General features: G+C 41.0%; 1 protein-coding gene across 1 annotated transcript in view; it reads left to right on the plus strand.

Moving 5' to 3' along the window:
- Positions 1 to 22,173, plus strand: part of col7a1l (collagen type VII alpha 1-like) — an 88,500-nt gene that overhangs the window by 63,997 nt on the left and 2,330 nt on the right. The window contains exons 80-108 of the mRNA XM_061252619.1: positions 2,714 to 2,788; positions 3,420 to 3,473; positions 3,662 to 3,703; positions 3,822 to 4,478; positions 4,722 to 4,757; positions 5,284 to 5,310; positions 5,453 to 5,512; positions 6,283 to 6,408; positions 7,809 to 7,880; positions 8,021 to 8,056; positions 8,215 to 8,274; positions 8,518 to 8,562; positions 8,785 to 8,820; positions 9,440 to 9,475; positions 9,563 to 9,619; positions 10,023 to 10,094; positions 10,262 to 10,333; positions 10,440 to 10,475; positions 10,777 to 10,857; positions 11,027 to 11,080; positions 11,264 to 11,317; positions 11,933 to 11,995; positions 14,288 to 14,350; positions 15,230 to 15,346; positions 16,795 to 16,872; positions 17,710 to 17,763; positions 18,282 to 18,330; positions 19,487 to 19,690; positions 21,809 to 21,874. Coding sequence (XP_061108603.1) covers positions 2,714 to 2,788; positions 3,420 to 3,473; positions 3,662 to 3,703; positions 3,822 to 4,478; positions 4,722 to 4,757; positions 5,284 to 5,310; positions 5,453 to 5,512; positions 6,283 to 6,408; positions 7,809 to 7,880; positions 8,021 to 8,056; positions 8,215 to 8,274; positions 8,518 to 8,562; positions 8,785 to 8,820; positions 9,440 to 9,475; positions 9,563 to 9,619; positions 10,023 to 10,094; positions 10,262 to 10,333; positions 10,440 to 10,475; positions 10,777 to 10,857; positions 11,027 to 11,080; positions 11,264 to 11,317; positions 11,933 to 11,995; positions 14,288 to 14,350; positions 15,230 to 15,346; positions 16,795 to 16,872; positions 17,710 to 17,763; positions 18,282 to 18,330; positions 19,487 to 19,690; positions 21,809 to 21,874 — 2,482 coding nt within the window. The remainder of the gene's footprint in view (positions 1 to 2,713; positions 2,789 to 3,419; positions 3,474 to 3,661; positions 3,704 to 3,821; positions 4,479 to 4,721; positions 4,758 to 5,283; positions 5,311 to 5,452; positions 5,513 to 6,282; positions 6,409 to 7,808; positions 7,881 to 8,020; positions 8,057 to 8,214; positions 8,275 to 8,517; positions 8,563 to 8,784; positions 8,821 to 9,439; positions 9,476 to 9,562; positions 9,620 to 10,022; positions 10,095 to 10,261; positions 10,334 to 10,439; positions 10,476 to 10,776; positions 10,858 to 11,026; positions 11,081 to 11,263; positions 11,318 to 11,932; positions 11,996 to 14,287; positions 14,351 to 15,229; positions 15,347 to 16,794; positions 16,873 to 17,709; positions 17,764 to 18,281; positions 18,331 to 19,486; positions 19,691 to 21,808; positions 21,875 to 22,173) is intronic.

The following is a 22,173-nucleotide window of genomic DNA, read 5'->3' on the forward strand; positions in this document are numbered from 1 at the left end:
TTTCAGTGCTGAACTTCTAAACCACCAAAAAGGTAACCTTCAAAAAAATTAGTGTAATAAATTAAACATTAACCAAAGTGGGTGACCACACCATGAAATCCTTTTGAAAATATTTCACTCATGATAACATAAAATGACAGTGAAACTAGTGAACAACCCAGCATGTACTACGCATGACCATACCAGCTTTAACCATAAACTGTGCACACCAGGATGAAGTAAGCTTCATGCTCAGGAACCTGAGAGCAAGTGTTGTGATGTAAAGTAGATTTGTGATGATAGTAAAACGGAAAGAAATGTGACTAAAAAAAATCTCTTTTTAATTTTTAACACAGGCACTGTCCTTAACCCAGCCAGATTGAAACAGTAGGAAAGTGAGCATACAGTAAATGCTTCCTGAGAACTGTCTCTATATACTGTGAAGTTTGCTAATACTGCTGGGGGAGCAGACTGTCCGTTCCAACATGGCCAGTATTACACGGGGGAGGGACTCCATTTCGTCGCACCCTGATGATGTCATACGCTCAAGACACTTCCTCTTTGCCTTGGAAAGAGAAACGTTTGAATTACTCTTGTGAAAACAAACAGTAAAACAACAAAAAGAGAAATTGAATCCGGAACCAATCAAAGCATTTTGAGAGGATGTTTCGTGCACATCTGAACAATGAGTGAAGCAATCCCTGATTTTGAAATGACTAACAGTAGATACCGATCCCAAATACTGGGTTAGGTATTTGAAAACAGTACAATAGAGTGCCTTTAATTCTCCATAAGTTATTTATCAAAATTAATTCTACTTATTTTGAAGTCCATTAGAGTAAACCATTAAGTAAACTGCCATTAGCATTAAATAGATGAACTTCAAAATAATTATCTTTCTCTGCTATCTCCTAAGAGTCAAGTGTTGGAACAATGAATGAATAGTATTTTTTTAGACTACCATTCTTATGTCATTAGTAATATTTTTATCAGTAATGATCCTTAATGAACTTGGACCTTATTTATTAAAATTTGGTGGAAAATATATTGTTTATTGTTTACTGTCTGTATTGAACTGTTTTTTCCCATCTTAAATAAATTGTTTCAAAAAATGTTTATAAACACGTATCATTCAAAACATGTATCACTGTATATTTTATTACCTGTTTTCACTGGTGAAATTGCATAAATTCCTTTTTTTTTGTATTTAACCCCTATGAGCATGAAATGAGTAAATATGATCTTGTTTCTTACACATTGTCTAAGTGTCTTTCTTTATTGTGTCATGAACGATGGGGAACTGAAGGCCTATATGAATTATTCAACATTGGTAATATTTTACACCAACCTTAATTAACATCAGTTTTAAAAATTAAATGAAAAAAAGAACTTTAAAATGGTTGCTATGGTGAATGAAATATAATCTACATAATAGTACCATAAGTCACTTGGTCTAAAACTCTTACAGTTTTACTGGAAAAGCGTATTCACAAGTCTTCATTGTGCCTTCAGGCTGTATGAATAAAATTACATTACACACTAATTTAAAATAAACTGCCAATCAATAATATATGCGAATTAATCTCTGGAATGGCCAGGAGGTATGCTCTGCCATTGTCAGGGTGGGAGAAGTTGAGCCTGAGGAAAAACCTAGTCTCAGACTCCAAACTCGGCTTACTCCAGCACTACCAGAGGTGGAAAATCCAGGTTCAGAAATAATAGTCTTCCCCTGTATTTTGTTGGTATTTTTAACCAGGAAGTGGAACTAATTTGTTAAATCAACTGGCTATGTTAATTTGTGGAAGAAACACATGGCGGGACTTTTACTTTCTGACCCCTCAACTTTTGACCTCTGGCAATGTCTGCAGGATGCACTATACCATCTGTTTTCACTGATTATCTCACTTCCTTGATTCAGGAAGTAAGCTTGTTGAGATCTGGTGGTGTAGCGCAGAGTTGGAGCTGTGGAATGTGAAAAAATCTCATCCATTTACATTTACATTAACAATATCCATGGGTCCAATAGGGACCACTGTACATGTTATTAGGAATACAAAGGACTTGTAATGAAGTAGAAGTAGGAAATTATTAGGTAGCCAGGTACTGGTAATACTGTAATAATGCTAATATTGAGCAAATTTATCCAAATGGGGCTTTCGATTCAGTGTGCTTAAAGTACTCTCTGAAATACTCACCAATTTCACAGGCACAGATTAGGCCTAGAGTCCAGGACTTCTCCAGGAGATTCTCCACACAGAATTCAACATAGTCCAGGTAAAAAATGGATTAAACAGTAAAACAAGATTTTAAAATGGAAAGAGATGGAATAATTGCTAGTGTTTGTGCATTTCTAATGACTTCCAGAAGGCAGGTAATAGCTTTAGAACCTGTGCAGTGAAGGCTGAAATCAGTGCCCTGGTTCAATACCACGTTTCAATACCACATCCAAACAGCAGCATCTTCTACAGAAAATTACCCCCATCATTCTGAAGGGGCATTGGGACTTGACCAATACTTCCAGCAGCACCATAGTTTTCCCAGGAGTAGTTTCCCCATCTAAGTACTAACCAAGCCCACACCTGCTTTGCTGCATTAATGTGTCAGTAATGACACCTCTCCCACACAAGCCTTATCCACACACTGATCGGTGATGGTTTTGATTGAAACGTTTAATTGATACAGCTTGTGAGTTCTGTAGAATGGACTGACCCTTGGCCTCTATGCAATTGAGCAGGGAAGCAAGGTCAATATTGGACGCAAAGAGAACCGTGTTAGAGGAAGAAGGAGTGCCCCCTGGCCAGAGTACAGAGTAAGTGAAGAACCGGTGTATGGGAATATTATTCTATGGGATTACACAGTAATTATGAGCAATGCTTAAAGGTGACAAACTTACTCTCTCATGAATTTATGCTAGGTAAATTGCAAAAATGATAAGTCCAAAATGAGATTGTTGTAGATACCTTGCAAATGTACCATTAGGATATTGTTTGACTTTGTCTATGATCAACATTATTTTCATGTTGTTTCTGTGTCTATGCTTCACCTTCTCCACAATGAACCATAATAGCACTAATGAACACCTTACAATTAATACACAACTTTCTATGCTTTACTAAATAATTGCAACTAACAACTGAGATAACTGCCAAAAGTCAACTCAACCACCCGTTATGGTCACATGCTGGAGATTTGCATTAGCATAGGGAAAATTCAGAAAATAGTGAAATTTTTTCTGAGAACCAATTCATTTTATTATGCTGTGCACATATAAAGGTTGGATTTTCTTTTTTCTTGTCCAACATACAGTATACATGCTTGCGAATTTATGAATTGCATACACAGGGAATGTTTGGGAATCTGCTTTAGATCTAAATCCCTCTCTACACCAAAGGAGTTGTTGAATTTGGTTACTCTCCATGACACTTGCCCATCTATTCCAGGGCTACATGCCTGGGGCACGTGGAGGAAGAAATCGATACCAGCGGGGACAACAAGTAAACAAATGTCTTCACTTTTTCACGCTTTGTACTGTGTTCCTCCCTCTGGAAAGTCTTAAAATTAATTTGTGGATGGTGTAGAGGTGAACTCTGATAGAGCACCAAAACATGTTAAAATAATTAAACTAAATAGGCTGGATGGCCTACTCTTGTATATCAAACATTCTTTTCTGTTTTAAATTTAGACTGCATCCCAGTCTGGGGCAGGAAGATGGAAAGAGCTGAATGTAAGTCAGTTTATTCTTGATTATATTGAGATCTTAACAAATTATTAAACATTTTTATATACTGAAAGTATACCCTGTTGATGCAATATTATTAATCTTGTTTGCCTGGTCCCGGAAGAAGAAGCAGTTGGATCCGGAACCAGATCATCAACACCCTGAACATCAGACACAGACTGACATGGAGTGGGAGACAGAGACTGAGAGAAAAACAGAGATAGGGGAAGAGATAGAAAGCGAAACTGAAATTGAGAGAGAGGAAGAGACTGAGAGAGAGGAAGAGATTGAGAGAGAGGATGAGATTGAGAGAGAAATTGAGACTGAGGTAGAATGGGACGCTGAGAGAGAATCAGAGACTGAGATAGAGGGAGAGACTGAAACAGGGATGGAAACAGATACAGAGTACAGTGACACTATAGATGAGGAGGAGATTGAAACAGAGACAGAGGAGGAGATCTATACAGACGGGGAGGTAGAGACTGAGTGGACTGAGACAGAGAAAGAGGAAGATGGAACTGAGATGGAGGGAGAAGGCTCTGAACTGGAAAACGAGAGAGAGGATGATCTAGACCTGGAGCGAGAGAGAGACAGGCTCGAGATGGAGCGAGAGAGGATGGAGATGGAGAGAGAAAGGGAAGAGGAGCTGGAAATGGAGAGACAGAGAATAGCGTGGGAAAGAGAGAGAGAGGGGGAGCTGGAGGAAATGGAGAGGGAAATGGAGAGGGAGAGGGACCCACACACAAGGACAGATGCAGAGACACCTTATGATTATTTAAAGGTAGGGATGTTATATCCCTTTCCCCATATTTCCATAAACATATGAGCTATGGGCATGCATATTTATCCCATATTTATGTTAGTATTTATATGTATATATTTATCATACAATAAATTTGTTTCTATATTCACAATTCAAATACAGGGCCTGCGCCTGCAAACAAATGATGTGTAAATATATACTTGGGTATAGTATGTGTGTGTGCTTGCGTGTGGACGTGTTCATCTATGTTTCTTTGAACAGGGAGCTCCTGGGGAGGACGGAATCCCAGGAGAAAAGGTGTGTCATGTCTCTATAGCTTTAGTCTTCTATAGTGTGTATAGTCTGGTAAGGGATATATGATTGTCTTCAGCTAATAAAGAATCAAACAGACTTTGACAAACTGTGAGTCATGGCTTTGGGAGGTACAGAGAACCCTTCCACATCGCTTGCTGTCATGAATGACTCACTCCTCCCCTCTCAGCTGCGTACCACAACATCACACGTTCCCATTCACAATGTTGAGAAATTGCTTCTGTCACTCAACAAAATGGAAACCACGAAATATTCCTTGGACAAGTCCTGTCCGCCTTTGAAGTGCACAGCGTTCTATTTTTACCCATCCGTGACGGATGGGCTTAATGTAGATATTAATTACTTTTTTTTTCATTGCTACCAGATACACTGTATTCACAAACTCATTGTACTTTTTTCACCATCACTTCTTTTGCTTTGTACATTTGGAAAATTTGCACAGGAAACATACATAAGAGGTATTCCTGCCAGTAATTGAAAGATATTTTTTTCATTTTTGTTTTTAATAAAGGGAGAAATTGGAGAAAAGGGACAAAAGGTATTTACTTTTGCTATATTCACATTCTTTTCTGAATCCTTATCAATTTCACAAGTGTTTTTAGTATGCAAGACATTACATAACCAATAGTGGTTGGAAGAAGCATTGTATTTGCGTGTTACCAAGGAGATTTTCTTTCTAGGGGGAGCCTGGGATAGGCTATCGGGGTCCAATTGGACAGGCTGGCCCCCCAGGGCACAAGGTAAAGTTACTTCTCACAAAACGAGACTCAAAACCATAACTAACAGCTTTTACTCCACAATATAGTCTATTGAAGCATGCACCCTCAATTTTTGACCTTATACTCATGTGCTGTATGCTATCAAATGCAAATCACTTAATATCCTATAGCACAGACCTAGATAATGAAAATACATATTGAATAGGATAACCTTTCTATCAATCATGTAACAACCAAGTGCTTTGCCTCGCAAGCTCAGATAAGCTCTCTACATACTATAACAACCCAACTACTGGAAATGAACCACCACTCCACAATCTTTCACTCTTTTCTTCATATAAGCAAGACCAAGGTAAATTAACCTGACTGGCAGGTGCTGTCTGTAACCCAGTGTGCTCTGTGGGTATGTCTTGGGAGAAAAGAATAAACATTCTTGAAGGCTAGGAAGCTGATTTCATATCCTCATCTTCAAAGTTCTGGGTAAATAAAACTGTTTGGTCAGCCTATGTCCACACTGCACACTCACAGAACAGATGTAGTGGCTTGAGGGGTGTCTTCCGCTTCAGCACCCATGACCTTTTCAGGTCTCGAGTTAACCTTAGCAAAAGTTCACGATGAAGTTTGATTATGTTTGCAAATGTTAGCTAACGTTAGCCAACGTCCATCTTGTCGAAAGCACGTCGGGTTTATGACACGAGAGGAGAAAGTTAATACTGATATCTCTGAAGCTGTTGCCTGTTTGTCTCCTTCTTTTGTTCTGGTTGTCCATCTTTTTTTTTGTGAATGGACAGGGGGAGCCCGGAGAACCAGGACCACCCGGTGCGCAAGGTATCCAGGGTATCCGTGGCAACCCGGGTATCCCAGGCTTTCAGGGTCAGAGGGGCCTACCTGGTGACCCTGGGCAACCTGGAACAGTAGTGAGTCAAACCAACTGTGTATATTCAGAAAAGGTCCAGTTACCATGGCGATGCAAAACTATTCCTTATGACTTGTGTTTATGTGACTGCTGATGCACTCCATATTTTACTCCCAAAGTTTGACCTGTGGGGGTTCTCTTCTTATTTTGGTTTCATAGTGCCAAAGTGCAGCATTTTCTTTTGTTGTGGTGTCATTCTATTATTTAGGATTTCTGTAATGAATCACTTGTTAATGATTCCTTTTTTGGGTTAAATTCTGTGTGTTTGTGTTCAGGTCATCTCTAACGCTGTTCATGAGCAAGTCAGTACAATTGGAACTGGGTCAATATCATATTACAATGTATACTAAATATTCATATAAGCAGTAATAAATATAAAAACTATATTTGCATATTATACGGTCACTTCCAAAATTCAGGGATAGGATATGTCAGTTTAATTCAAATGGGTCATTCCAGGAGGTCGGAGTAATTTAAACTTTCATCCAACCTCCTTCATTCACGCACAGATTTCTGTGACTCAGTCCTGTTACATGAATAAATTGCCTGTAATTCCTCTGCATATGATACTGCATAATGACACATTGTTATTATGGAAACTGAAATATCGTGTGTAATCTCTATTCTCATTATTCTTCAGAGCGACTAAGAATGTAGTCCAGTGATTAGCAGCTAGGCTAACTCTGCTGTGCTAATTTGACAAAGAGACGACATAAAGTCTGGAGCGATTCTCAAAACCCTTGTGCCGTGGTCTTCCTGTGATGACTGTCTTTCTCCAATAGCAAAAGTTTGCTGTGACATTTAGCTCAGCAGCTGCAGGGGCTAAATATCATTATTATTACCAGATAAACGTGTGGATAGCTAGATTGGGATTACAGTGACCATGTTCTAGTGCTCTCATGAATCTCAGAAACACTGGACGGAGGGAGAGAGAATACATTCTTTTTATTTTTTATTTTATTTTTTTATTAGGGGAGGACAGGCGGCATGGACGGTGCAGTGGGTAGCACTGCCGCCTCCCAGCAAGGAGGTCCTGGGTTAAAATCTCGGTCGGTCAGGACCTCTCTGTGTGTTGTTTGCATGTTCTCCCCACGTTCGCCCGTGGGTATGAGTGAGTGAGTGAATCGTGTGTGTGCCCTGCGAAGGACTGGCGACCTGTCCAAGGGTGTATTCCCAATGTATGCTGGGATAGGCTCCAGCCTCCCTGCGACCCTGTTCAGGATTAGCAGATTCAGATCATGGATAGTGGAGGACAGCAGCTCCAGAGCATTCAAGATTGGAATGGTGATGAAATTAATTTATGCACTAAAGGCATGTTGAATAAAGGAACAAGCCCAGCGATGCCATATAGCGTGACTCACTCTATCTGTCTCTCACTTTCGTGCACTCCCACGTCTCCAGGGTGATCGGGGGAGGAGGGGAAAGAACGGATCTCCGGGACCTCCAGGTGCACGTGGCCCTCCTGGAAAACAGGTACAGCAGTACACCTGAGTATTCAGCTGAACCATCACCATCGTTCTCATTATTCTGCTGTGTGTGTGTGTGTGTGTGTGTGTGTTCATGCATGCGACTTTTATCATATGCTTGACTTCGTTGGTAATACTTTTCGACAGGGCCTGGCTGGACCATCAGGGTCAAAGGGTGACAAGGTAAAATGCACTAGAACAGTACCATGATGTACACACAACTGTTGAATTGTGTGTACATTATGCATTGCCATACAGTATGCAAGTCCATACAGTATACCATTTCATGCTGCAGCTATGAGCTTTACCTGTCTTCATTTCTGCCTTTGTCTGGTCACCAGGGAGAGAGTGTCCCGGGGGAACCAGGCGAAAGAGGCGTGGCCGGGCTCCCAGGTCGAAGGGTAAGATCCTTGGAATTGTAGGCATGGGATTGTGCCGGAATATGTGAAATAAATGTCCAACAGCGCTCATAAAACTACCATTTAGCCTAAATGCTAGTTTAACAGAAACATTGAAACACGTACAGTGTATGAAGTCACTTCATAGGCTGCTACTGAATAAACCACCTGTTTTCATAGAAATCTGAAGTACTTGTCATACCTCTTTGAAATTGTTTATATGATTTTTCCTTTTTTTCAATACAGGGTGAAAAGGGAGTTGCTGGTGCAAAAGGCCCTGATGGAAATATAGTGAGTCTGTTTTATATCACATTTACATCCTATTTACAGCTCTATTCATATTCAGAGCTAGCATCCCACTCGTGTCAGAAAGAAAATCAATGTATTGATGCATAGATACATCAAAATTGTTGATGCTTGGTATTTGGTCTAGAGTGCAGTATATAAATATGCTGTGTAGCTAACGCATGTATTGTGTTGTTATTCTGTTGTTTTCTCCTTCTTTTCATCCAGGGTCCCAAAGGGCTCCCTAGCTCTAAAGGAGAGAAGGTGAGCCTGACCTCCTCTGCAGTTTCCAGGTCCTTTCCGGGTCATTAGTGGAGAGAGGATAGTTAAAAAAATACAGACTGAGTAGTGTCTTGACACTGCTGGAGTACTGTGCATCTGACCACGGTTTTAAATATTAATATCCGTGTTGGGCTTCTCAGAGTTTCAAGCTTCTCTCCTCTTTGATGAAGGATCTGGGGCTCTGACATATCCTTCCAGAAGCTTCTCTACTTTTCCTCGAGCTGTCATCATGTCTCTCCTGCCCTCTCTATGCAAACTCCTTTTGTTAGCCACTCTCTTTCAACCTTTTCCAAAATGTCAGGCTCATACCGGTCAGTGCAATAAGGAGGAGTGATGGTGTGTCTCACGTTGGTTAGAAACTTGTGATGTCACTTTTGATCATGAAGTGAGTAACTTGGACGCACTTGCATTATACTGTATGACCTATGATATCTCTGACTGATGTCAGATGATCAAGAAGCATCACACCTCACAAGTTTAACATCAGCCCAGATCACTGACAGGGTGATGTTGTGATGTGTGTCCACACGCCCAACAAGGGCCAATCACCCCACAAATGTGTTGTTTAATCCCTGCCTTTAAAACTTCTCTCTCTTTACAGGGGGACAAAGGTATGCCCGGGAACAGAGGAGAAAGGGTAAAAGGCCTCTCAGTTCTTAGGATAAAGTGTGTGTTTAACTTAGTTTAGTGAGTGTGTTTAGTGCTGAACTTGTTCTCTCCACAGGGAAGTCCACTCTCTGTCCCAGGGCCTCATGGGTACAAAGGCAACAAGGGTGAAATGGTGAGAAACTGCGGCCGGTTTAAGCCACCATGTGTCAGACAGACAGGAACCATTCTCTTTCAGTTTAAAAAAACGAATAAAACAGCCATCTTCATCTTAATCACCATGCAAGTCATATGCTTTTTGACCTGTTTTTTTGCATTGTGTATTCTTGTTGTTGAGAGGGTCTTTATTTCAATGTCTTGACAGTACCTTTTTTAGATGCCATTGTGTTTCTGGCATACCAATCACGATGTGTTGGCATTGAATGAGAAGGTTTCTGATGTTCTGTATTTTATCACAATAAAATGGGTGTTGCAGTGTATGTGTGATATTTTGTGTTTTTCAGGCTGGGAATGTGGGGTTTTTGTGTTGTGTGTTTCTTCGGGTGAACTTGTGCGTTTGGTTCTTGTATCTTCCTCAGGGTGACCAAGGCCCTCCTGGCTTTGATGGAGATAAAGGGGAGAAGGGTGAGGATGGTCCCACAGGGGTGAAGGTAAACCTCCGTGTTTATTTAATTCTATCTCTGTTTGTTCATGGTACATCAAACAACCACAAAACTTTGTTACTGTTACTCGAATAAGCAGTAGACTTATCTGAAAATATTATTCTTTATGTCTGAAGTTATGTCAGATATGATTCTGCATTTTTGTTCTCTCAAAGGGACTCAAAGGGGAGCATGGTACTAAAGGTGCAGTGGGACCTTTTGGGGCTCGTGGGCCAGTAGGACAGAAGGTAAGGAGAAAAAAAACGACTTTAAAACAGGAATAAATAACAGATTTCAGTGTTGGCTAAAGCCAAGTGTGATTGTGTGACACTGGTTTACTGTATGTGGTTATAGGGTGACCCTGGAGAAGCTGGTGACAATGGAGAAGTGGTAGGTTTAGATCCTCTTCTGTCATAGTTGCCATATTATGTTTCAGTAATTTTTCTTATGCCATAAGGTACACCAGAGTTATACAGTTGGTAAACATGTTATTCGTAATTTTACACTCTTTCTCAACAGCAATGGCACCTTATGTATATGTCCTTTATGAAAAATAAATTTTTGACAGTTGCTATAGCATTGTCATGGATTTTTGGTTTGGAAACAAGCTACGGCACACTTGTAATGAAAGTCAATGAGGCGAAATGTACAGGAGCCCAGATCTGAGAGTCCTGATTGGCCTGTCTCACAGGGTCGTCATGGAAATGACGGAATGAATGGGGCCAAGGGTTCTAAAGGGGACAGGGGCCTGCAGGGTCAGAAGGGAGACCAGGTGAGTCATGATTGGTTCTTTAAAACTTACATAAGCAAATGGTCAACTCTTCTTTTCTGATTTTATTCCTGTTTCTATTCACTACTTTGTATCACAGTCCCATAGATTAGTATACAGTACTATGGTTTCACAGCCTTCAGATCAGCCATATATATTTTTTTTTCTCCAGGGTGACCCAGGAGAGCCTGGTTTACCTGGAGACATGGGTGAAATGGGAGAGAAGGTGAGAGTTAGCAAAATCTCTGTGTAAATTGCAGAGAAAAAGTGTAGTCATGGACAATGTAACATACTGTAACTGTCAATCAAATGTTTTGGTGGATTTTAGTTACAATTTGGCTTGGATACGGCAAATTGTATTTGACTTCTTGACCTGTGTCATACCTCATGGCTGCCTTCCTCTCTGTAGGGACTCCGTGGCTTTCCAGGTCGGATGGGCACTACAGGCATGGATGGTGTGCAGGTAAAAGGGGATCCACAGCCTTGGATCCCTGATCACCAGTAGGCTTTGTTATTTTGCTGTAATGCAGTGGCACATCATTCTCAAGGACAACTCTAGATTTTGCCTGTTGTTTAATTAAGGTCCTTCAACTTCATTATCAGTGTAGTCTTCATTAAAATCAATTAATCCTTATTGTGGCACCAATCCACATAATTCCACTTACAATTCACAGCGAATCTTAATGTAATCTCCTTAAATTTGCTGTGGTTGATAGCAAAATACGTTCCACTTTTTACATGTTATTTAGCTGATACTTTTATCCAAAGTGACTTACAGTTGATTAGACTAAGCCGGGGACAATTTGCCCTCGAGCAATGCGGGGTTAATGGCCTTCCTCAAGGGCCCAACAGCTGTGTGGATCTGATTATGGCTACACCGGGGATTGAACCACAAACCTTGCAAGTCCCAGTCATGTACCTTAGCCACTACACTACAGACTGTCCCACACTTAAAATTGTCATTCCTCTACCCAGCTTGAATGAATTCTGCTCAGTTTAATCCACATTCCTAATAATTCAGAATGAATTAAACACAGAAATGATTTACCAGTCCTCATTGGCTTCTGTATCATTATAGGGTGACCCCGGAGCCCCTGGGATACCCGGGACCCCAGGTCTCAATGGGCTTTCTGGACGGAAGGTGGGTGGCCCCCAAGCATTCAATTCCATAACGCTTTTATGGTAAATGTATTCTTCCGCTAAACAGTAGGCTAGTTTATTGGTTGCTAAGCAACAGTATTGCTAACCTTATGTAGCAATAATGTATCCCCACTCCACTATCGAAGCAATGGTACTCCCCCACTGCACTAACTTTAGCTAAGCAATGCTATTGCAATAATGTATCCCCACTGCATTAACGTTAGCTAGCTTGCAAGTTGGTGGTCATGCTGGTATTTCGATCTGTTGCATAAAATTTGTATTTTTGTTTCCTGCTCCTTTCCAAATCAAAGGACACTTTAAACTCACTCAATTTATTTTACTTTACTTTGGTAGGCTAGTTAGAGGCAAGATGCTGATAACGTTAACTTATGTTAATTTCGATTACAAAGTAGATAACGGTGATCTACAAACGCGGAGTAATAGATAGACGCCAGAGTTAGATACTGAGCTCATTTTCATCTGTCGTCCCTAACCTGCATGTCTTTGCACCGTATCCTTGTCCTGTGTCCTGCATCCTTTTAGATTTGGATCGATTATTGGCCTTCATTCACTGCAATGTGCTGTGTATGGAAAAAAGGATTATGATTTCTTCATAAACCCGGTTCTCTCTGGACAAACAAGCCTCATGTCAAAGCACTGAAAGGCTAACACAAGCACCAGGGATTCCCTTTTGATTGCAGAACAGGCTTTTTGGCATTTCTCAAACTTCTAGGCAGGAGCTGTATATGAGTTCTTCAGGAGCCCTCCTGGACAAACATAGCCTTCACACACATCAGAGGCTTCAATCAAACTTCAAAGGCTCTGTCAAATTGTGTGCTGTTAAAAGAGTTTTCACAGGGAGTCAGTCCAGCTGCAACTTACATTTTTCCTCGAAAGATAAGTTAAACCCCTAGATCCAGTCCAATACGCTGAGCCAGTTTATCAGTCTTCATAATGTAATAAAATCATCATACGGTATAATAAGGATATACAATCTTTCTTATTTATTTAGATTTTGTAATGTTTACGTCAGGGGAAGCTAGTGTCAATATGCGTAATGCTCACCATATCTGTCCACATGTGGTGTCGTATGTGGTAATGCCATCAACCGTGGTGCAGGGACGTTTACAGTAATTCGTTTTTTCACAGTAATTTGTTGTCTTATCACAGGAGGTGGCCTAACCTGCATTGGTTTCACTATACAATTTTTTACTATTAAATATTACTGTTAAATCCTGGAGATATTGTACACTGTGCCCCACCCTGTTCCTGGAGATTCTACTGTAGCTTTTCATTGCAACACAAATTTGGCACACCTGGTTCCTGCTAATTAGCAGCTCAACTAGGTCTCTAGCTACTGAATGAGGTGTCAAAACCTACAGGACAGTAGATCTCCAGAAACTGGTTTGGCCAGCCCTAGTTTACATGTATGTCATAGACAGAATAAGACACATCCACACCTCCTGCTAAATGCCTACACCCTCCATCCTCATGCTGCTAGTTCTACTCCCTTATGCATTAATCAATCATGCGATAGCTCTCCTGTGGAAATATAATCCATACATTGGCTCTTGCCATTTTTGTGATAACATTTTTCTTCATTGTTGTTATAAATCAGGAGCCTTCATTTTAGCTGCACGAATAATAACAGATTTGTCATCAGTTGTGCACAAATCATGAACAAACACAGTTATAAATGAATCTTTTTATATCCATGTAAATTTTGCTCTTTGCTTTTAGAATAATTACCATATATTTCAAAATATAACTAAATGGAAAACGCATGTAACCTTTGGAGGGGTTTGTGCAGAATCTCGTTGAGAAAATCCCATTACCATTTCATTTTATTGAGCCCAGCTGGTACAAGAAAATAATATATTTAACTCAATCACATTTTGGGTAGGTTTTCCAGCAAATAAAATATACCCCATAATACATTTTGTTTTAACATATGGCAGCCAGCTCAGAAACAATGACATATTATTGTTTTCTCAGTTTTTCTTTCAGCAGCTGTATGAATTTTATTGTTAACTGATCATCAGTGATGACGAAGTAATTGCTTTACAATGCCTCTGCATTTAGTGTTACACCTTTACTGTTCAAATGCATTGATGGTTCTTCTGGGTGGCTCAACTGATTAAGACACCATCCCAGTGCTTAGGTGGCCCCACAGTACAGGTTAAAACCCCTACCAAGGCAGTGCTAACTGTGCCCTGCAGTATCCCTCTGCAACATACAAGTGCATATCTTTTTTAAATGTACAGCTAAGATGATGTTGTTGTCTCTTGCATAGGGGGACAAAGGAGATGGAGGCTTGAATGGAGAAGACGGAGCTCCAGGTCAGAAAGGAGTGAAGGTGGGTAGGGTTAAACACTCAAGATCACCTACACCATGATTATGCCATGAAGTTATGGTATGGTGGAGGTGTAGAAAATGGAGGAACCACTATTTGTTCTGATGGTATGTAGTAAGTTATCTCGGGCAGATAGTGTGCAGATGTCTTCCATCCATCCATCCATTATCTTAACCCGCTTATCCTGAACAGGGTCGCAGGGGGGCTGGAGCCTATCCCAGCATACATTGGGCGAAAGGCAGGAATACACCCTGGACAGGTCGCCAGTCCTTCGCAGGGCACACACACAATTCACACACGCACTCATACCTACAGGCAATTTAGACTCTCCAATCAGCCTAACCTGCATGTCTTTGGACTGTGGGAGGAAACCGGATTACCCGGAGGAAACCCACACAGACACGGGGAGAACATGCAAACTCCACACAGAGAGGCCCCGGCCAAATTCGAACCCAGGACCTCCTTGCTGTGAGGCGGCAGTGCTACCCACTGCACCGTCCATGTCTCAGATATGTCTTATAACAAAAAAAGTTTATATAAAAGTTTCACTTGGATAAATAGTCCATTTGCATTTGTGACTTTAATTCTGGCTGTAGGGCAGACAGAAATACCGATGTATGGGGATGTATTTCTATCCTTTTAGGACATAAGTAAATAAATATAGTTCATAAACTCCATATAAGGGTTTGGTACCTGGGCTTGCATCTCTGAGGTTGTAGGTGTGATTTCCAGATGCTGTTGTACCTGGGACCTGAGTATCCAGCTGTATACATTTTTATGTAATTTTATGTAAAGCTATTTGAATAAGAGTGTCTGCCAAATGTCTAAAATGTTAATGTAATACAATTCCCATCATGCACCAGTGTTCCTTCTCCCCTACAGGGAAATTTTGGGTTTGCTGGGTTTCCTGGATTTAAGGGTGCGGCTGGGACCCCGGGTGTTGATGGAGCCCCAGGATCCGCTGGTCTGGATGGTGCTGAAGGAGACCGGGGACCCAAGGTAGGGGTGGTGGTCTGCTTCCTGTCAAGGTTCACTTCCTCTCTCATTGACCTATCAGGTAAACCCTGCAGGCTAATGTTCCATGAACGGGTAGTCTGCATCAGGACCCCCAGGTAGCATTAGGAACATGAGTGTTGTGTGACATAAACTGTCCACTATAATTACCTTACTTTACATTCTGCATGTTCTAGGCTGGGTACTCTTACCTAGACCAAAATTGTTAGCTTCCAGTTTTGCATCTTGCATAACCTGTAACCCACTCAAGCAGGTGGAGCTGTGCTGGGGTAACAGAGGCAAAGTTGTCTGGAAAAAGATTCAGCAGCAGTAGTGTCTGGCCTGAGAGTTGCAATGCTTTTATGTCTATACATCAGTGTTCATCCGGGGATGATCCGTTTCAGGATTTTGTGCCGTTTGTATAAGCATCAGCCACAGCCACAGACTGCAAGTATATCCTAAAGATTTTACTGTTCAAGTACAGGAGTGAACCAGCATAGTTTATAGAGCTGTCAGAAAAAAAGGTAATTGGATGGAACAAAAACCAGCACCCGGGTCGTCTCTCCAGGATCGGACTTGTGCACCCATATCCTATACCATCAACTGTCCTATTTAACAAGGTCTGACTGCAGGCCTTTAGATCTCTGACTGGACACCTTTGATCAATACATTCTTAAAAAGAAAGAGAAACATATCATATTGTAACATCAACACTGCTGACACGGTGGACGGCAAGGCTATTGTACACTGAAATACATAGAAATTGCAGGAGATCCGGTGAGTTTAATTGCAGCCAGGGTACAGTGCATGCTGGGTAATTGGTAGGATTTCCATCGTAACCGTCCCTAAGTATAGCAGCCGATCTGGGGGCGGAAGGTTTAATTAACACTGCGAGACGGAGCTATTTCTAAACCGATCGCAATCTCAACTTTCTGAATACATCTCAAGCAAATTTCTCCTTTTAACCACAATTAATATTCACTTGATGCTGATTGGATTGGAGTCCTCCAACTTTTAATGAGAAATATTTTCTATAAAAACCCTCACTGTGTCACTTATTTATAGCATACGGGGTTGGACATCAAGACACAGTTTGTGGAATGCAGCCTGTGAATTTACACTCTTTTGTTTGTTTGTTTGCAGAGAAATCGTTCATAATCAAATATTTACTCTGCTCTTGGTCTGTTTAGATATCTATAAACCCTTTTCAGAATGCAATATATTTGAAAATATATTAAAATATATTCAATATATTGCATCACCTTACATATATTGGCAAATTTACATATTATTACTGCTTTAACTCAAAATATTCCAATATGTTCTTTTGTTGTGAAACCGTGTCATTATATTTCACGCATATTTCAAATGTATTGCAGTGTGTTCAATCAAAGTGATGACTTATGTGTGTGTCTTATATTTTGTGTGGAGACTGAGGTTTGTGTTTTATTCAGGGAGAAAGAGGCAGGAGAGGACGAAGCAAGCCATGCCACAGAGGTCCTCCTGGAACCCCAGGACATAGTGGAGAAAGTGTGAGAGTCTGCAGGCTCATCTATGGCACATCCTTACAGACCGAAGCTTTTCAGCATTAAAGTCTAGTGGAGACCCTGTAGCCCACTCTGACAACTTGAAGCATTCAGACCCCCCTGCCTATAGATGCAGATCTGCAACTGAAACAGGAATGGGAAATAGGAAGTCTCTCCAGGAGATGCTAGTGTCACTGTGGAAGAGACATCCCTGTAAACAGGGAGATTGTGTCGTTAGACTCCAAAGAGAGTTAGATTTTGGGTTCTTTATGACATTGTGTATAATGAATTGTGTCACAATGACCTTATGTGTAATTTATTGTGTCGTAATGAACACCTGCTGTAGGTTCCAACTTGGTCTTCATTTTTAACAGTCTGATTTTAATGTGCCGTAAAGGTTTTACGCAGCACAGGTCTCTGTGTTTCTTCCCGCGGTTGCTCAAACATGCCATGATAAATCTCAATTAGTATTAAGCATGCTCATCAGTGTACATCAGTACCTCCTTCTACACTATTAAATTCCTAACCTGCTAACAATTTAGCAGTTTTAGCTAGGTTCACAGAAAGGCATGCTGAGATTTGTGCATGTTTCTTTTAGCATCCATTCAAAATTACTGGTTCAATTAACATTTGAGTTCAAAAATAATGTTTTGACCACAGCTGACACCAATTATTACCCTTGAAACTCAACATTTGGTGTCTCAGCAGGGGCTTTTGGACTGAAAGAAATGGTGTCTCGACACTAGCCTCTCCGCAGCGGCCTCAAACTTTCATGATCAGATGACAGTGCTTTCAACATAAAGGATTTGAAATTGGATACTGATAAATCGTTATCATCTACAGGGAGAGCTTGGACCAGAGGGAGCCAAAGGGGAGAAAGGAGATCCAGGACTGTCTGTAAGTTCTCTCTCCAGATGGTTAAACAGTGCATTGAACCACTAATAGGCTTTGAAACACCAAAAGTCGGGTTTCAAAAGTAATTAATGGTATCAGTCATACTTTAAGACATTGTTTTTTTAACTCAAATTCTAGTTGGCTAAAACTCTGTAACTCTGTTACTGCCTAAATAAACTTGACTAAAATATGCGTTCTGTATGTCCCACAATGCTAGAAACATGCTGTTTTTAAATATTGTGATGAAGTTGTGAAAATGACTGATGGGTCGACCCGGTTATAATGAAAAACAATTCATTCAAACTTATTTGAATGAATAAGAAATGAATACAAATATCTGATCTGCCAGGCCAATATGTGCACTTAACCTGCCATTGTAACTTGAACTCTCATATGAGCTTAGCTCGTTGAATAGAGCAGTGCTGATGATGGGACATTAGCGTGGGGCTAGCAGGAGAGAAGTGTTGTGGGATGCAAGCCAAACGGGGGATCGGGGTCTTTCTGTGTGCTCTGTCTGACAGGTAGAAGAGGTGAGGGAGCTAGTGAACAAGGAGCTGTCAGAGAAATGCGGTGAGTAATGCAAAGAATAGCACTGTCATCATCATCGTTGTATTATATCATTTATATAATTATTATATTATCATCATCGTCATCGTCATCATAATTTTGTTTTTTATCTTATTTGTGTGAATCTGCATGATACATTTATGACTCAACCAGATACAAATAAGCCTTTTCTTTATAATACAAAATGAATGTGCCTTGCCTTCCTCATGTAATACAAGTCGAGCACAATACTCACACTAAAAATAAAATGCAGTAAATTTATCTTACTGCAGGGGTGGATCTTCAGTTGCACATTACATTTTGTGTAATTTCCTTTTGCCACTAAACACAATTTGGCCCTTTGATATGGGCCCAAACTCTAATATTTTTCTAACACTCCCTGAACTTCACATCCAAGCATCTGCTGACGTCATTCCACTCTCTTACGTATATAGCCTCAAAAACATTGTTTTCTGATGCATATCCTCTTATATTCCTCATATCTTATATTTTAAGAGGAATCATTCCTTTGAAAGTATGTAGTCCAAATGGAATTGACCATTTAATTAAGCTCTGCTTAATGCCCTGGGTAAAACCAAGTGCTGTCGTTGCAGTGAAGATGCAAAGAAAACAAGGGTCTATGTGCCCTTAAGGTACAAGGGCCTGGCACCATTGTCTGCACTATAATACATTTAATCAGAGCATGTGTGTGTGTGTCTGTGTATTTCTGAGAGAGAATGTGTGTCTCAGCTGCGTTTTTTTCTCAAAAACTCCCACTGAAGTGGACAGACCCCTGCGAGGGCCACCATCTGTCATGTTCTGGTGTGAAACACTGCGGACTTATGGGATGAGACAGGGGCCACTGAACTTATTCATAAGAACAGGCGTGAAAGAAATGGTCAATGGTTTTGTTTTCAACAGGAATTCAGACTCTCACATTTGATGTCTTTAGTTGATATGTATATAGATACCTATAGTCATCAGTGCATGCCACTGTTTGTTTTTCATATGCTACTTCTGGACGGTCCCGTCACAAAAATGTGAGAAATGAAATGAAATGTGAAGTTGTGGCCATACATACGTACTTTAATAAACAACATGGGTGGTTGCCGATGAAAGAGAGTATGGGTGTATTTATTGTGGGTAGTATGGGGGTAAGGACTGTGTTTGGCTGTCGCAGGTAAAGATTTCCTGCTGACGGTGAACTCTGTGGACCCGGATGCTGAAAGCATTATAAGAGATGACATGGAGGAAGATGAGGAGGAAGATCCTGCCCTCCCTCACAGCCCTTCTGATGACATGGGCAGCGCGAATAAGGAGGCAGAGGAAGTCACGACTACCCAATTAACCACAACAACCCGCAATGCCTCCAACAACCTCACAGGTAAGTCACTTTCCCTTGTTCATGCACATGGATTCTCCTCTCAATATCAGCATCATTGAGTATTGGTGTAGGTTATATCCTCTGGGACATTGTTGAGGGTGATAACCTATTTGATATCGGTGTAGGTTATATCCTGTAGTATATTGCCGAGGGTGATATCATGTTGACCTTTGGTATAGGTTATATCCTGTGGGATGTTGTTGAGGGTAATATCCTGTGGGATATTGTTAAGGGTGGCAATTTGTCTTTCTCTTGCCTCTATACACTATGCTGACAGAACCATTCCCCCCTCTGAGAGATCTGTTCTGGTTTGATTGGAAATTAAATTAGACTGCGTGTAATCATCTCCAAGAACTCGCCCTCGCCAGCGCTGACTCCCCCGAGAGTAAGGAGGAAGTGGCCATAGGCATCAGAACCCAGCGTATTAGTGGCATTCACTAACCAATACTGCCTTCCAGCGCTTAAGAGGCATTGAACCTGGACATCAAATGCTGTTAATAAAGATAAAATAAGCACGACAGAAATAACTATGTGAGTTTGTTATGATATGTCTTTATGTGTGTATTGGGAGTAATATGCTAATTTAACGTTGCACAGTGGGTCCAATCTCATATGCATGAATGGATGTCACAGATATTATAAATGTGTGCAGATGTGCATAGGCATGTTCTTCATCTGAGCTTCCAAATTCCAACATGATCTTCATCTTCATCAGAGGACATGAACTGCAAGCAATATTTAATGGAGTTAGTCTTGGTAAAATGTATGATACGTTCTCCTTTTAAAAGTTTAATAAAGCCTATACATGATTATACGTGATTGAATGCATTGTTGGTGTTCAGTCCGACATGAATCGATTTCAGCAAATATGTTATTAATGAATCCTGTGATTGAGGACTGAGGAATTCCATGCAGTGTTACAATATGTACTGTAGCTACTTTGTAGATGGCAGTTTAAGTAGTATAAACTATAACCTTTTGCTGCATTTTCCATCCTTGCTTCTTCTAGTACATTTAATAACATTTATTAATTAATACTGAATTATAAATGTCCAGAAATGTATTTCTATTATGCATAATGGGTTTTTCATGTTTATTAGTTATATTGTTATGTGTTTTATCATCTTTAATCAGATTGTGTTATCATCAGATGGCATTAGCTTCACCTTTGCCATCTGTCTGTCTCATAATCCTCTGAGCATGACGTTATTTCATTTAGGGTGAAGCCGTCAGGGAGTTCTAATTTAGGAAACTTTACGAAAGGGAGAGAAATGTCAGAGCAAGGCATATGAACACTGAGGCAGTCTCGCACTCGATGGAAACTGTGGAGTGCTGGGTGGAAATCAACATGATCAAAGCCGTGCTAGCAGTGGGCCTCCTGTATCCAAACCGTTAATGGGGGAAAACATTTGAAGCCTCACTTCATCAAGCACCTTATTACCGGAGTTTTGATTTAGAATTTGACGCAGGAGGTTCAGTTTAGAGGGGCGCCCTGTTGTAATTCTCTGCAGGGAGTTTTCCATAATCCACTTTGTATTCTAGACCTTGCTTACCAGCTCATGTCATCACTTATTAATGTCTCTCACGTGGTGGCAGGCATGATTCGGACATTCCACTGGAAACATGGATATAATGCAGCTTATTAACATCTAATGAACTGCTTTATGTGTTGAGCTGCTCCATGTGTTACTCTCTTTGAGAATATGTGTATGTGATAAAATATGTGAATTTGTGGTGAGAAAAATGTTTTATTTGTGCCAAGGTGACAGTGTTGACATCATCACTTCTGTAAATTGTATATGCGTACACTGTATCATGGTCACAGTCCATGTATGCAGTTCCTGACATGGTTTCCCAAAAAGCCCTCCCTGCAGTTCTGCCTAAGAGTTTAACTTTGTGAGAGGGGAAAGACGTCTACCGAAGAAGAGACGTTGATGCCTAAGTGAAGGTACGGCAGCCATTTTGTTGACATTTAACGAGACCTGGCGATGGTGAGGGGAGGCGTGAGAGGACTGCGCTGTGCCGCACGTTGAGCTGACTGATCCGGCCCCGCCCCTCCCCACCTCCCAGTGGGAGCTGAGCTCCATTGTAATGGAATCCTTTATTTCGCCCAATCAGGCGGCGAGAGGAGGGGGGGCGAGTGGAGGCGGCGGTACAGGCGGCTCCCCCCGGCCCTGTTCCCAGGTAAAATGCCAAATGACGAACACGCTGCTCAGGAGGGGGGGGCGGGTAATAACCATGACATCATCGCTTCACCAGGGGGAGGGGCACAGTTCTGCGGGGGAGGGGAAAGAGTCATCGGAGCACAGGACCAGTGTTTGTGTCCAGCGGATTGGATTCATTAGTGAATGATATGCAGACTGAATAAGACAGATATTATGAATAAACTTGTGCATTGCAACACTCTGACACTGGAAGACAGGTCGAGGTTTTGGCAGGCTCTCGTTTTGTGTATTGCTCACAGCCACGCTGAATGCCCTCTC

Source organism: Conger conger, chromosome 8, assembly GCF_963514075.1.
Source record: "Conger conger chromosome 8, fConCon1.1, whole genome shotgun sequence".
NCBI lineage: Eukaryota > Metazoa > Chordata > Actinopteri > Anguilliformes > Congridae > Conger > Conger conger.